This window comes from Capricornis sumatraensis, chromosome 22 (assembly GCF_032405125.1).
Source record: "Capricornis sumatraensis isolate serow.1 chromosome 22, serow.2, whole genome shotgun sequence".
NCBI classification, from domain to species: Eukaryota; Metazoa; Chordata; class Mammalia; order Artiodactyla; family Bovidae; genus Capricornis; species Capricornis sumatraensis.
In genome coordinates, this window is record NC_091090.1 from 8,702,839 (window position 1) to 8,719,471 (window position 16,633).

General features: G+C 43.0%; 1 protein-coding gene across 9 annotated transcripts in view; it reads left to right on the top strand.

The window, feature by feature from the left end:
• DST (dystonin) overlaps positions 1-16,633 on the top strand; it is a 522,626-nt gene that overhangs the window by 463,948 nt on the left and 42,045 nt on the right. For all 9 annotated transcript variants that reach the window (XM_068960483.1, XM_068960482.1, XM_068960484.1 and 6 more), the window contains 9 exons: positions 1,523-1,741; positions 6,284-6,487; positions 7,678-7,909; positions 8,754-8,980; positions 10,431-10,553; positions 10,680-10,781; positions 12,797-12,898; positions 15,546-15,719; positions 16,030-16,185. In XM_068960483.1, coding sequence (XP_068816584.1) covers positions 1,523-1,741; positions 6,284-6,487; positions 7,678-7,909; positions 8,754-8,980; positions 10,431-10,553; positions 10,680-10,781; positions 12,797-12,898; positions 15,546-15,719; positions 16,030-16,185 — 1,539 coding nt within the window. The remainder of the gene's footprint in view (positions 1-1,522; positions 1,742-6,283; positions 6,488-7,677; positions 7,910-8,753; positions 8,981-10,430; positions 10,554-10,679; positions 10,782-12,796; positions 12,899-15,545; positions 15,720-16,029; positions 16,186-16,633) is intronic.

Genomic DNA, 16,633 nt, shown 5'->3' on the forward strand with positions numbered 1-16,633 from the left:
TTATAGGCTTCAGGAACATTGGGTCCTCTGGAGTCGAAACAAAACCTGAAATATGTAGTTCTCTCTAGCTTAAACCCATTCTGCATAAAGTTACAGTAATCCATATAGAAAAAAAGGAGTGGAGTCATTAAGGAAGTATTCAGTTTATGTAGTTTTAACGATCTTTACATTGGTGGGAAAGCAGCCTCAAATAAAAATGTTTAGTTCAATTCATAGTCAGACCTCTGAGCAGCATAAAGAAATTAATGCTTCTCATAGGAAAATAGCCCATGGCAGAAAAACATATATGTTATACAAATGTCTATGGCTAAGATACCATTGAAAAGACGGTGCATTAGTTTTAAGGTATACCATAGGCAAGTAATATAATGCACAGTGTGTGTGTTGATATTTTTTCTCTTTTATTTAAATACTCCACAGTGGCACTTGCTTTTAATATGATCTTTATTATTTCTGCAAAAAATCTTATGTGAAAAATATAGATGATCATGGAAGAATCTCTTCGTTATTCTGTGGTTTATTAGGTTATGGTTGTGCTTTGCCTTTTGCTATTGGATTATAGTGAATTTATACCATAATCAAGATCGCTGTGACCACCCCATCAAATCAGTATGCAGCATAATGTTCTCCTTTGCTTCTCAATCTATGTAATTAATTTTCCTGACTAGGAGTTCCTGTTAGAATTTCATTTGTGAAAGACAGTCCTTGTATTTTAACAGAATGTAGTGTCCGTGTTGGACTTGCCAGGGAGCTCAGTGTTAAAGAATCCACCTGCCAGTGCAGGAGACTTGGATTTGATCCTTGGGTTAGATAGATCCCTGGGAGGAGGAAACGGCAACCTACTCCAGAATTCTTGTCTGGAACATCCCATGGACCGCAAAGCCTGACAGGCTACATACAGCCCATGGGGTTACAAGAGTCAGACGTGACTGAGCAACTGGGCTTGGACTCGGCGTCCGTGTTGCCAGACCCTTCTCTCATATGGAAGACCTGGAAGAAATTGTGTTTGGGAAGCTCAGTCTCTTAGTTAGAAAAGCTTGAGGCTTTTTATTTATTTTGGGGGTGGTTTGTTACCTAATATTTTTTGAGACGTCCCCCATGTTATCAAGCCCCCTGATTTTTGATGACTGCATAGAAATTCATGAGTATAGGAACATATACTCGTTTCTCACCCTAATCTCCAGTCGGTGTACTTTTAAGACGTTTAACACATTTTTGCTATTTTATACATGAAATTTTTTTTATTGTAGTAAAAGCGCAGCATTTGCATACAGCATTTTCAGCCTTGTAAAGGAGGGACTTCCTGCCTTATGCAACAACATAGGAAGGCCTTTCTTTAAGATGAGCTTCTCTACATAGACACTTAAACTAGCTGCTGTTGATCAGTCACTTACCATGCATTTATTCATGGAGTGCTTACTCTGTTCCAGGTAAATAGTGCTGAACAAGCACTCTGGAGTATGTGTATGTGGTCCTTGGCCTGCCTGACTGGGTAAACACATTTTATCTTCTGATCTTCTAGAAAAAACTGGACACGGTGCTGAAGAACTATGACACCATCTGCCAGGTAAACTCAGAGAGGTGCCTGCAGCTGGAGCGGGCACAGTCCCTGGTGAACCAGTTCTGGGAGACGTACGAGGAGCTCTGGCCGTGGCTGACGGACACGCAGAGGGCCATCACTCAGCTGCCCGCCCCTGCCCTGGGGTATGAGACCCTGAGGCAGCAGCAGGAGGAGCACCGGGTGAGCCCAGGGCCGGGGCGGGCGCGGGGGTCCCGGGGAAGGAACCGCAGCTGCCAGGGGGCTCCTGAGGCACACGCCTTCCGAGGTGGGGAAGGGCCTGCCCTGCTGGGTCCGGTGTGCTCCGTCTGCTCACCTCTGAGCTCCACACAGCTGTCCCGGTCTGCGGTAGGCAGACTCGCACGGGCAAACACCCTGTGCACGTCATCGCGACACCGTCACAACTCTCTGCACAGGAGTGGTGGCTCAGTGACAAAGAATCCGCCTGCCAGGGCAGGAGACACAAGAGACGCAGGTGTGGTCCTTGGGTCAGGAAGACCCTGCAAGTGAGAAACGGCAACCTGCTCCAGTATTCCTGCCTGGAAAATTCCAGGGACCGAGGAGCGTGGCGGGCTGCAGTCCGTGAATGAGGTCACACAGAGTTGGACACAGCTGCGCGCGCAGGCTCCACGCCACACCACTACATGCAGTGCACACTGAGTGCGCAGTGAGACCCCCTCGCAAAGCGTCAGGGAAATAAGCTTTCGAGTCCTTTCAGCGAGCTGATCAGGTCGAACTGCTTTCAGTGTACCCTAATTGGACTAAGTTTTATACTTCATAGTGGTTGGAGGCATCTGAATGAATGTAAGCAGAAGAAATATGTGGAAGCAGCCTCACACAGACAAGGCTGTTGAGCTTGGAGAAAATAGATGCTGTAACAAACATGTCAACGTTGTGAAATTCTATGAAAAGGGGAAAACTGCTGAAGTTTAAAGACCAGTTGTCCCCCTCTTTTTTTTTTTAACCTTTTGTGCATAGAAATCTTTTGAAGTTCTCTGCTCCTGTAAGTTTACATGAGCAAAGGAGAGAGTATTTTTCTATCTACAAATAAATCTTATTTTAGACATACAAAAAGGCATCATGAAGCCCTCGTTTCTGCAGTCACAGAAATGTTGATTAGCTTAAAATTTTGCAAGGGTTTGAGTGAGAAGATTCAAGACTGTTGGAAGAAAGTCTAGAATTCTTATTACTTATGATCTTGTGAACCTTAGTTGCTCTCCCAGATCTGTATAAGATGTACTCCAAAACTACTACTATTCCAAGTCATTGAGTGTGTGCACGAGTATGAAGTTTAACTCGGTTTATTACATCATCGTTTGAAGTAACGTGCTTATTAGTCTTATTGTTTACTCTTTAAATGTGTTGGCATTGGAAAGGATCTTTTAAGTATTTGTTTAGAAGAGCTTTAGAGGACACTTTAGTGCAAAATGGAAACTTTATGGCATTCTATCTAAATTGTTCAGTGGGAGAAAGACTTACAAACTATGTATAGTTAATTTTAGTAGAAAGGTTATGTTTGGCAGAAATCCTCATGCCTTGCCACCTAATGATTTTTAAGATAAAATATTTCAAGAAAAATATTTCATGGGTCTCTTCTACTCTGAGGTGAGATTTGAGTAGCTGATTTTCAGCATAACATCAAATGGGTCGAAAAGAATCATTACTGAACGGAAAATTTTTAAATTGAGTTAATTTTCCTTTTCGGCATAATCTTTCAGTTCTCAAAACAAATATAAGATTTGTATGGAGAAAGAGGAATTCAAAACTTTGTAGCCAAATCTTCAAAATTGTTCAAACTAAATTGTTCAGAATATTTGCAGCATCGTTCTGCAACTTCATAGCGTCCACGTCGCCATCCTGGGGAACGTCTTTTCGTTCATTCTAGCCAGGAATGAAAAATGTCCCCGAGAGCCATGTTATAAGTAAGTGGTAGTTACCTTGAAGTCACATTAAGTATCTCCTGCATGAGTGGGCTCTGAGGATGGTTGCCAAGAATCGTTTTGTTGCGTATAAAGCAGAAGGCCTCTCCTGCCAAGCCTTTTCTCCACGCACACACATACAAGCAGCTGTCCTGTGGCTGTTTTCCTGTCTGTCGTGGAGTAGTCTTAAGAAGGCTCATCTGACAGCTTCCCAGCAAAGGTGTTTGGTCTTGATGCTACACAGGTGGGGCTTCCCTGATAGCTCAGGTGGTAAAGAATCCACCTGCAATGCAGGAGACCCCAGTTCAATTCTTGGGTTGGAAAGATCCGCTGGAGAAGGGATAGGCTACCCATTCCAGTGTTCTTCGGCTTCCCTTGGGCTCAGCTGGTAAAGAATCTGCCTGCAATGCGGGAGACCTAAGTTCGATCCCTGGGTTGGGAAGATCCCCTGGACAAGGGAAAAGTTACCCACTCCAGTATTCTGGCCTGGAGAATTCCATAGACTGTATAGTCCATGGGGTCAGTTGCACAGAGTTGGACATGACTAAGCAACGTGCACTGCACAGGTGACAGCCACTTAAGAGTCCAGGCCACTCAAGAGCTCTCAGCAGAGGTTTCTCACTTTACTGAGAGTCCCTTGATACTCATAGTATGAGCTGCTTTTTCATACATGCCCGCTGGGATGTTGGAGCCAAAACTTGGGTGACATGTTTCTTCTGCATGAGACTATATAGTAGCTGATCTTACCATCATCACCTCCGTTCTGTAAAACAGGATGAATTTATCAAATAATGTAGAACAAAATGAGGAAATCCCTGCCTGGACTGCCCAGGGACTGTGCCTAGTGTGTTAGACCGATCAGACCTTCCTTCTTTTTATATTTTTAAAGCTGATTTTTTTCTTCTTATTTTGCTCTTTTCCAAAAGAATTTTGAGACCACCTTCAGAAAAACTTCAAAAATAGAGATATTGCACTGGGGTTTATTCATGATGTACTGAACCGTTTTCTCAACCACTTTGTAAAGAATTTGCATGACTGATCTTAGTAGCCACTTTTAAAAAAATCATTTATTTTTAATTGAAGGATAGGTGCTTTACAATATTGCATTGGTTTCTGCCATACATCAGCATGAATCAGCCATAGGTATACACGTGTCCCCTCCCTCTGAAGCCTCCCTTTCACCTCCCACTCCGTCCTATTCCTCGAGATTGTCACAGAGCCCCAAGTTGAGTTCCCTGAGTCAAAGGGCAAATTCCCACTGGCTGTCTGTTTACATGTGATAGTGTATGCGTTTCCATGCTGCTCTCTCCATTCGTCCCACTCTGTCCTCCCCCCAAACCCCCTGTGTCCGCAGTCTGTTCTCTAGGTCTGCCTCTTAACTGCTGCCCTGCAAATAGGTTCATCAGTACCGTCTTCCTAGATTCCATGTATATGCGCTAATAGGCGATAATTGTTTTTCTCTTTCTGACTTACTTCACTGTGTATAATAGACTCTGGGTTCATCCACCTCATTAGCACTGACTCAAACGCACTCCTTAGTGGCCACTTTTAAAATAAAAGTCCATCCGTGTGGCTGTCCTGGTGGACGGTAATTTCCTGATGGAAATTAAAATATTTGCAGAGAAAGATCTCTAGTTTTCCTCTAGACTGTCTTTCCTGAGTGTAATTTCTCTCAGAGGAACTTTTACCAGGGGCTGGATAGCAGCGTGCAGGCACACCTTCGGCTGAGGATGAGAAGCTGCTGGTTGGGGAAACTCAAGAATAACGGGGTGAAACAGGGCACCTCGGTGCCATAGGAGGCCGGACCTGGAGAAGGCTGTGGGCAGTCACAGGAGGCCCTGGACTCTGGAGAGACTCACGATCCCCAGTGGAGCCACCTCCCCAGAAGGAATGGGGCTCCACCTGGATTCCACTCCCCTCATTAGATTCGCTATCGTATTTCTTGATTAGATGATATTATGCAGAATACTCATATGTCACGTGTTTTCTCTTAAGTACACCTTACAGTCAATACTCAGTATACAGCTGTGTTTTCGATAGATGGGTTGATTACCCTTGCAGCCGTGAACATTTAAAAATAAGTGCCAATAGATTTGTTAATATACGTGAATATCATACAGATCACATGTATACGTCGAATAGACTCACAGATAGAGAATGTAATGTATATGGACACTTTGTTGGTTTACGTACAATATAATGACAATGCCTTGTGCACTGTATTACGCATAATATAGATACATATATGCCATATATCCATTCTATTCCATATTATATTCATATAATGAGAGTGCCTCACTTATCTGTCATATTTTCTCTCAGCATCATCTCCACCTTCTACTGAGCTTCTTTTCCCTTCTTCTCCCTCCCTCTCCCTTCCATCCTAACTTCTAAATAATTTTCATATGTATCACGAATGTGTAGAAAGGAATACTGAGAATTACCGCTTGGTCTCTGTAGGTTGGGACATAGTGAGTTCATAATCCTTTTATGTAATAGGACCCTCGGCTAATACTCTTGTTAGAACGTACTGCTCTTAGTAGAAAAGTCGTAATGAATCGGGAGTAGGTGCTTCACTCATCCAGAAGTTTCGCGTGTGTCCTGAGAGGGGCTTGACGCGACCAGACTGTTGTTTAATCTTTGTGTCAGGGGCATCTCTTCCTGGCAGAGGGCTGCTCGTTCAGAGCCTTGTGATGGGAGGGTGTGTGTTTGGAGTTCCGTGCCAGCTGGATGCACTGAGAACGTTGACAGCTGTATGGTGGAGGTGCGCCTCTGAGATACTGAAATGCCGTTTGCTTTGTTGTAGCAACTGCGAGAGTTGATAGCCGAACACAAGCCTCATATAGATAAGATGAACAAAACTGGGCCGCAGCTATTGGAGCTGAGCCCGAGGGAAGGCTTTTCTATCCAAGAGAAGTACGTGGCTGCGGACACCCTCTACAGTCAGATTAAAGAAGATGTCAGAAAGCGAGCTGTGGCCCTGGATGAAGCCATCTCTCAGTCAACTCAGGTGAGGCTTTGCGCCCCGAGTGCGACGGGCTCTCCCACAGCAGCGCTTGCGAGGATGGTCTCCGGGTCTCCTAATTCAGCTCCAGCTGAAATTGTTTCATCGCATTAACTCTTGAGTATTGATGTTTTAGTCTCAGAGGTGATACTTGCCTGCGTCCAGTCCTTACGTTTCTCTGCCTGCTTGTATATAAGTAAGGCATAATTTTCAGTGACTTAAGAAACATTCAGTTGTCCAGACATCTAAATAAGTGTCCATCTAGAGTGGAATTCCATGTTTGCCGTTGGAAGAGATAAAAGAAAGTGTGATTATCATTATTAATAAATCACCCCCAAGACAGCAATAAGATGACTATGAATGATAGGCTGAAGAAGAAGAAAGAAAAGTTGAAAAAATTTATTTTGAAAATATCTTTTTCAAGACGTCTATTTGTGGTTACCTGCAAATTTTCCATTTTGAAGGCTTGGTGTTTATTTTTAGATACACTGGTCCATTTCCTGTAATCCTGCCTGACAATTCATTTAATGTTGAGGATCGTGTGAAATCTGTTAATATAAACGAACAAATGTTTATAACTTTGCTTCATTGTCTGCGGTATCTGCAAGTGGAAATTTAAAATTCTTTCATGGATCTCATTATGGGTTTGACCATGAATTAAATGCAAGGTTCCATCACATCTTCTGTTTTGAACATTTTTTAGTTCAGAACACTTGTAACTTAAGTAATCCCTTTCATCTCATCAGACCTGCCCATGAATTTCACAGTAATAATGTAACTTTCTGAGGATGCCAAAATAATCAGTAAAGTGAATGATGGTCTGTCACTGTTGATAGACAGACACCCAGATTATTGAACTGATTTTCAAAATTATTGTTATTTTGATTGTGGTAATATGCAGCAGTTGTCAGATGCCGCTGCCAGGTGGCCTGGTTGTATATTAACAGACGCCATTTCTAAATGAATTTATTTCCAAGCAGCAGTCCTGTGCCCATAGCAGTGTGACTCAGAGAGGTGTACATAAGCTATGATTCCAGGCATAGCTTCCCTCACCAGCTGGATGGAGCTCTCTTTGGATGTGTTCACAGAGGGGCCCAGGTTTGGTTCCTGGCCATGGCCTTAAGCAGGAGTGTGGTCGCTTGAACCCCACCCGTGGTGTCTTTCCCCTGTAAGCAGCCCCTGTGCTTGACCCGCAGTTCCATGACAAGATCGACCAGATCCTGGAGAGCCTGGAGCGTGTGGTGGAGCGGCTGCGGCAGCCGCCGTCCATCTCGGCGGAGGTGGAGAAGATCAGGGAGCAGGTCAGCGAGAACAAGAACGTGGCGGTGGACATGGAGAAGCTGCAGCCCCTGTACGAGACCCTCAGGCAGCGGGGCGAGGAGATGATCGCGCGGTCCCAGGGCACGGACAAGGACATATCTGCCAGAGGTGAGCCGTTTGGCGACGGGACCTCTGGATGTTACTCTTAGAATGATTCTGGGTGTCCCCTGACAGCCCAGGTGCATATCGACACACTGGAGTTTAGGAAAAAAGTATCACAGATGGGGCCTGTTTGGGGTGGAAGGGCTGTGCACACCAGTCCCTGGTTACTGTCTTCCTGTGTCTGTGAAATCAGTCCAGTAAATACAGCGTGCATCATGGTACAAAAACCATGTGGTCTCCAGGCCCTTTAAATCAGGTGATTAGAGCATAATGCTAATAAGACCAAACCTAGGGATAGCTGGTCCTCGTTACTGACTGCATTAACTAATGTAACGGGTACCCGATCCCACGGCCACAGAAATGGCCACCAGGGTCCTAAGCTGACACCTTAAAGGTCTGGGCTGGGGTTGAAAGGAAGAGCTTGTGCAGAGGTCAATGGAAATTCACGGTAAGGGGTTGCTAGAAGGGAACTCAAAATACGTGTCCTACTTCGTTACATTCCAGGGATTGCGTGGACATCTCTATTCTTGATTTGGAGAGCAAAAAGAATAGACTAAACCTTTTTTGGAAGTAAGGCCAGCCTCGGTAAACTCGGGTCTCCCCTGGGCTCTGGTGCCTCTGAGCATTGTCCTGTATCAGGAAGACTTGGTTCCTAAGGAACAGGACACCCTCATGAATTGCATTTGTCTGTAAAGGCCACTGGGCCCAGGGATACCCACTAGATGGGCTCAACCCACATTTGGCCCAGGTTTAGATCCTTGGCAGACAGAATTGTGATTCCTGTGTGAGCTAGAAAGTTGTGCTTTTGTTGATAAAAAGGTGTGTCTTCCCGATACTGTTCTGCTTGTAGCTGTTCAGGATAAGCTCGACCAGATGGTGTTCATCTGGGAGAACATCCACGTGCTGGTGGAGGAGCGGGAGGCCAAGCTGCTGGATGTGATGGAGCTGGCAGAGAAGTTCTGGTGTGATCACCTGTCCCTGGTGGTCACCACTAAAGACACGCAGGACTTCATCCGCGACCTGGAGGACCCCGGCATTGACCCCTCCGTGGTGAAGCAGCAGCAGGAAGCGGCGGAGGTGAGCCGAGTCTCCCTTAAAGTTAAGGGGACAAGGCGTAGCAGCATGAGTGCTGGGTTCCTTTAGTGTAAATATCTGGAATTATGCTGTTAAGACGGCTACTTGACTCTGAAAGTGGAATGCACAGGAGTGGAGTAGGGGCCAGAGTCCCCTGCAGGTTTCCCTTGGGGAATGTGTATTTAGAAAGTTTCTCTCCATCCCCACCGCTTCTGCCTCACTGCTGGGCCTTGTGATGTCCTTTATGTCTACGAAAGGAATCCGAGCGGCAGCCCCGCCTGCAGTCTCTCTCCTTCCAGCCTCTAAGCTTGCTGCCCATCGTCCTCTAGTCCCACTCTTGCCGTCCTGCTGGTTCGGAGCCCTCGGAGGATTGCATCCATTACCCAGGATCCAGGTTACCTGGAACATGGGATCGGCCCTTTCCACCCCAGCCTAGCCCAGGCCTGTGTTTCCAAAGCCACTTTTTTCTCCTCTCCTTTCCCCAGCTCCTTCTCCAAAGCAGCTACGCTCCTTTTAGCGTCTGCATTTTGCACATTTTGTTTGCTCGCCCTGGGGTGCCTCTCCTGACACACCTCTGGCGACTCACTCAGACTCCGAGGCTCAGGTGGATTGTCACCCTCCGCCCTCTTGTATACTCAGCTGAGTCAGTCTGTTCCCATAGCACGCGCATCACTCACAAGACTGCAGTCGGCGGTACCTCTGTCTTTTCTGGTGGACTTGGAGCCCCTTCTCCCTGCGTCTCCGATGCCTGGTTTGGGGCTTGGTTCATCCATGGTCAATAAATGGATCTTAAATGAATAAATGTAGTTAACCAAAAAAATGAAAGCAAAGGTAGAATACTGCATATCTTTTTTTTAAAAACAAGTATTTGTTTTATTTTTTAATTAATTTAATTGGAGGATAGTTACTTTATGGTATTGTGATGGTTTTGCCATACATCAACATGAATTGGCATTTCTGTCATAGGTGTCGTTTTCTTTTTGTACTTTACATGTCCTAGGGTAAAACTGAAAATCCAGAGTTATTTTGCTAACTAAGCAAATACATTAATTTGTGTGACATCTTTAAGGTTATGTGATACTTATGTCTGTTTTAAGTGTGCATTGCCAAACTCACTGGTTTAAAAGACAGAACGTATTTTTATGCCTTTCAGTACTGTTGATATTATTTTTTTAAAAAACTTATTCTGGTATGTGTTATGTGGAATTATTTCCTAAATACTGTCTTTATAATAAGGACTTGACATGTGTTCCTTCAGAGGACACTTGTTCTCGGTTTTTCTGTTCTCTTGTTGAAAAAGTTTAGTGCAGAGACTTAGAAAACAGGTGGAAGAAAATAAAAATTGATTCTCACCCCGTCTCCTAGAGACAACTGTCATCAATGTCTGTGTGCATTTTTTTGGTTTCACTGTGGTTTGGCTTAAAATACTAAAGGCTGCCGTTTCTTATTCCAGGTCATAAGGGAGGAGATAGATGGATTGCAGGAAGAGCTGGACATGGTTATTAACCTCGGTTCTGAACTCATTGCTGCGTGTGGGGAGCCTGACAAGCCCATTGTCAAAAAAAGTATAGATGAGGTACAGCCCCCATGTTTCCTAGCTTATCAGATGGTTTTTAAAAGTATTTTGCTAATTAAAGCATGTTTGATAGTAGTTGAAAATTTACTATATGACACTGAAAGAGTTCTAATATTTACATTGTAGCTAAATTCAGCATGGGATTCTCTCAACAAAGCTTGGAAAGATCGGGTAGACAGACTTGAGGAGGCGATGCAGGCTGCCGTTCAGTACCAGGATGGGCTGCAGGTAAGGCTTGCAGCGTCTGCTGGAGGGGAGGGTTCAGATTAAATGATGCTCACAAATTCACACGTTGGTGTTGCCTCGTAGCTGCAGGTGTGATACAGTCAACTCACCTGCTTCAATTCATGCTGTGTCTTTTCAAAGAGATTTCTGACACTGGAGATACATACAGATATATAGACACCCCCTTTACACACATTCAGTGACATTTACTTTGAAAAACATATTTTAACTTTTAAAGGTGAAAGTCACAGTATTTTTCATAAATGTCTCAACACCAGACAGTGAAGTGGAGCTGAGTCTGAGTTCTGTCCTGGAGTTGAGTGGAGTAAGATGAAAGGGGTAAACACTATCTAAAAATATCACCAAGTGTATGTAGCTCAAGTCAGACATAAAGAAATTTGATTTGAAGCCAGTGTTCCTGGTGAACTAAAATAGATTTCTATTTTATTAGGTCATAATCAGTCATGTAAAAAGTGTTTTCTTCTTTTCTGTGTATATAATCCCTTTTAATGGTTGTTTTTCACATCCCTCGCAGGTTCTCATTCAGTTCACTAACCAGTTTTTTAGTTTATTCTTTAATATTAAAAATTCTCCTGTCAGTTGAGGCCAACTCAGGGACATTTCTCTCCCCACTTTGCTTAACGTTGTTCCATTTCCTGACAGGGTGGCAGGAGTTGAAGCCTTCATCCAACCATGTGGGAAAGGCCTCTCTAAATATTTCCATAACACTAAGAGAATATTATTTGTAAAGCTCAGATGAGGACATCTTTTCCCTTTGACTAGGCGACTTCATTTCTAAATTTATAAAAATAAATATCACAAGCCCAGCTTTATGCCAGCTGAGAAGTGTTTTGAACCTTGTAAATATATTTTTAAAAATTCACTACAAGTGACACCTTATTATAATTCTCCTGCCTTTCTTTTTAAACCAGTGTGATCAATTATTGGTTGGGTATCAGCAGCCAGTAACCTGTCAGGGTCCAGCTCCGTCTGCGAGGCCAGCGGGTGATTCTCACATCTGTTTGGCGGGTCCCTGGGACTCTGTCTCTCTCTGGGCTGGAGATGGCACTGCCATCAATAGCCCCGGGTGGGGGGGGGGGAGCGGGGGTTAGGTCCCAGCTGGACACGGAGGCTTACTCTCATCACTACTGATAGAAACACAAGGCCCTTCAGAGGTCCCACTGATCCTAGATCAATAGCATCACCTTGGGGATGAAGGACAGTGATGGACTGAACTGTAGCTCAGTGTCCAAAGCTGCAGACACTCACTCCAGAGGTTTCAAGGCTTGCTTGTTAACTAAAACACATTTTGTTTCCCGAGTTGTTGCTTTAAGCTCTCTGGGCTTGTTCCAAAGTTTTTCCCTCCTGACTGTATGGCCTGGCAACTTCATTAAGTGGCACAATAATTTTGTATAGTCAGTACCTAAAGAAAAAGTAAGTAGAGCCTTTTTAGAATGTTTATATTGTATAAAAATAATAAGAATTATAGGAGATTTTGCAGGTTTTTTTGCAGTTAATAATACTGGTCTTAATAATTATATGTGTAGGATTTTAATGCTAATCTAAATAATACATAAGAGTTTACTTGAGATAAATTGATTCAAGGGCCTAGCAGTCAACTTCTTGATTATTTGAATCAACAGATGGGTTTGAATTTTTTTTTTTTTCACTATATTTATGCAGTCTGCCTTTCAGGCAGACATAAAAGAGGACAGAATTTTATTCTGTGTGGTAACTTTATAAAACTTTTTTCAAATAGACTTTTCTTGAAAGTTCTGGATATTCTAAGATTCTATTCAAGGTAGAATTCCTTCTTCAAATTTGGATACAAAAATGGAGATTTCATCCATTTCATATCTGGAATAACTGTTCCAGTATATTGCCACTTACTTTTTTTATAAAACAGGCTCATTGTCTAATATCTTTATAGATTTATGGATGTACTTCTCTCTCACACTTGAGGTGGTATAGCAGTTTCCGTATACTGTTACAATAATGTGACCTTGTGTGTTTTTCAGGCGTTATTTGACTGGGTAGATATTGCAGGTGGCAAATTGGCTTCCATGTCTCCAATTGGAACGGATCTTGAAACCGTCAAGCAGCAGATTGAGGAGCTGAAGGTATGGTAAGGGCTGAGAAATCCACCAGGCACGTTGCGTTCTTAGGTTCTTGATTCGTGGAATGCTTTGTGCAGATTTCTCTGTGTTACATGATTGAAGTGCTTCATTTTGATTATGTAACTGGTTCAATATAGTGCCTGCACATAATCAGGTGCGTTTAAGTGCTCATTCAATAAAGGATACAAAATACTAGTAGTATTTCTTACCAAGTCAATATCGGTTTATTATAGAAAAATTCAAAAATGCAGATAAGCAAACTGAAATGTTATGGACCAAGTGGCAAGCACTCTTAAATTTGATTTATAGCCTTACAGATGTCCTCATGTTGAGAGTAGGATGAGGTATGCGTGTGTGTGTGTGTGTTTTACATATTACCTATGTATACTATACTGTTGGGCTTTCCTGGTGGCTCAGACTGTAAAGAATCCGCCTGCAGTGCTGGAGACCTGGGTTTGATCCCTGGGTCAGGACGATCCACTGGAGAAAGGAATGGCTACCCACTCCAGTATTCGTGCCTGGAAATTCCCATGGACAGAAGAGCCTGGCATGGCAGGCAACAGTCCGTGGAATCAGAAAGAGTCGCACACGACTGAGCAACTAACACTTTGACACACTAAACTGTAAAGATTTTAGAACTGAATTATTCCGTAGCATGCTGTGTCATGGATACATACACTGGCTTCCCTGATGGCTCAGCGGGTAAAGAATCCGCCTGCAGTGCAGGAGACACAGGGTCAGGAAGATGCATGGGTCAGGAAGATCCCCTGGAGAAGGAAGTGGCCATGACCACCAGTATTCTTGCCCGGAGAATGCCATGGACAGAGGGGCCTGGCGGGCAGGCTGCAGTCCATGGGGTCACAAAGAGTTTGACACAACCGAGTGAGCGTGCGCGTGCACACACACACAGACACACACACACGCATATACAGCAACGCTTCTGTTTTCTTCCTTGTTCAGAATAATTCGGTTAGTCTAATAGGCTGAAGGAGGATCCTGTGGGTGGATGGGATCACAGTTTCCCCAAATGTTTGTTCTCTAGATGTTTGTTGTTTCCCATCTGCTTTCCTCTGTCATCTTTTTTTCCTTTGTGGCTCTTGATCTCCAGCTGTGAAAGTGGCTGGGCTGTTTCCTCCAAATTCCTCTGCTCATGCTCCTTTATCAAAGTAGGGGCAGCATTTCCTCCCGGGGTTTAAGTCTTCCTCCGCAGAGGCATCAAGCCCCTTTCCATCAGCTTCTACATTTTCACATAAAGTTACTATCTGGCTTTAGAAGTGTAGTGTTTTCCTCTTTGAGTGTGGTATAGAATATTTTGGTCAGAAAAAAAATTGTTTCTTTTTGAGAACTTTACTCTTACCATCATTGTTAGATGGTGTTTTTTTTTTTTTTTCACTCTGTCTACTCCTGTAGTAAACACATGATATCCTTTATATACAATTACAGATGTGGAGGGTTTGTGCATTTTACATGTATCTCAGTGGTTTCCATATAGCAAACTAGGTGGGGTGGTTGCCTTGAAATCAGGTATCTGAAATTGCACCCCCTTTAATCCACTTACCAGCCAAGTGGTGTTACCTAACTGCTCTCACTTCTGTGTCCCCAGCTTAGTTGAGGATAAAGTGATTTTCTTTAGAAGTTTATTGAGAACACCTTGACTCTAGCAAATGTTCACTGTGCTTTTGTTTTTAATTATTATTTTGCTTGAAAAAAAAATGAAGTGACTGTTTAGCTCATTAATCATTTACTATTTAATTATTTACTATTAGAGATTAAGCTCAATACTTTATGAAAGGACGGTTTCCTATTAACAAGTAACCCCTGGCTAACTTATATTAGTTGGCAAAGCTAGGATGATTACATACATGTCATTAAGCACCAGGAGAGAGGAATGTTATTCTGAGTCAGCACTGGTTGAGCCATAGGATAAATAAATATTAGTAAGCACAGCATGGCAGGGAATTCCCTGGCAGTCCAGTGGTTAGGACTTAGCAACACTCTTGGCCAGGGCCTGGGCTTGATACCTGATTGGGAAACTCAGATCCCACAAGCTACGTAGCATGGCCAAAGAGAAAAAGAATTAAAAAGAAAAAAAAAAAAAAAAAAACAGAACAGCATAGCTACAGAAAACATACAATGTTCAGAGAATGCAAGACGTATGTATGCTTTGAGCAGGAAGTTAAGTTTGTTAGAGATTTTTTTCCTGGGTTTCATATATGCCAATATATATATTTTGTTTTATTCTTTCCTATAGCTTTGAAACATTTATTAAATATATATAATCAGACACTGAAAGTTCATTGTTGAAATTTGTTTGCTCTTTATTGTGGAGACAGAAGTGAAATAGCAAAACTATAAAAACATTGTTTCATCAGGAAAAGTTGAATAATGAAAAAAGATTTCTTTTTTATATTAATTGTTATTTTATATTGTAGTGCAGTTGATTTACAATGTTGTATTGGTTTCAGGTGTGAGAAAATTTCCTTTTATCTATGCCTTTTTTAAAATCAGTGGACCCTGTATTAGATTTTATTCCTCTTCAGCCCACCCCAATATGAAGTATGAATTAGAATAAAGATCTAATATAGAATTTTGGTTTAAAGTTAGTGATGTGTGGCAAATTTTCCTTATATGTCTCTTTTTTAAAAAACAGCAATTTAAGTCAGAGGCTTATCAACAGCAGATAGAAATGGAGAGGCTGAACCATCAGGCAGAGCTTCTGCTGAAGAAAGTAACAGAAGAAAGTGACAAGCACACTGTTCAGGACCCGCTGATGGAGCTGAAGTTGATATGGGACAGTCTGGATGAGAGAATCATCAACAGACAGGTAAATACCAATTTCAAGGTCATATATTAATATAAAATAACTATTAAAAAGTAAAATAAGGTGTTCCTGGATACAAACTTTGAAAACCACTACATTTGCCTGTTTCCTTAGAATTTTTCCTGCTTTTCACGCCATTAAAAAATTTTTTTTTCAAACTTAAAGTGTAGGAGGATATGTGATTGGGTTCATTGGCTTTGCCTGTAAACCTCTGCAGTATGAAGCAATCATTTGTTCACTCGTGTTTTATAAACGTGGGCCGTCTGTCCTGTTGGACATGTGAGTTGATCGTCTTCTGCCCCTCTGTCTGCAGCACAAGCTGGAGGGCGCCCTGTTAGCGCTGGGGCAGTTCCAGCATGCGCTGGACGAGCTGCTGGCCTGGCTCACGCACACCGAGGGCTTGCTCAGCGAACAGAAGCCTGTTGGAGGAGACCCCAAGGCCATCGAAATCGAACTCGCCAAGCATCACGTATGTGGCTGTTAACCGCACTGTTTTCTTCTCTCTGCATTTCTAGGGTCACCAGATGTTTCTGCTCTGTTTCTTTTTTAGGCATTTTATGGTTTTGACCCAAGATTCTCTTTGACATCTGCAACATAAGCACATTCCTTAAAAGATGATAGGCAAAATGTTTTTCTCATTGGTCAAGGTGGTTATTCTCCAAAATAGCAAGAATGGGGGATTTCTGTCTAAATTTTAGGAGGGCTGCGTGACCAACACTGGAGGGTTTAAATTTCTGATTATCCCTGTCCTTGGATGACATAGTTGGACAAGTAGTTGAGAACAGCCTGGCGAGCCACAGCTCTCTTGCCGGCTGTTGTGTGTTCCTTCCGGTCACCCTTCCCTTCTCGCGGCTCCACTGCTGCGTTTAGGCTTGTTGCCTGTTTCTGTCGGTATCTCTCTAATCACGTTGGAGCTT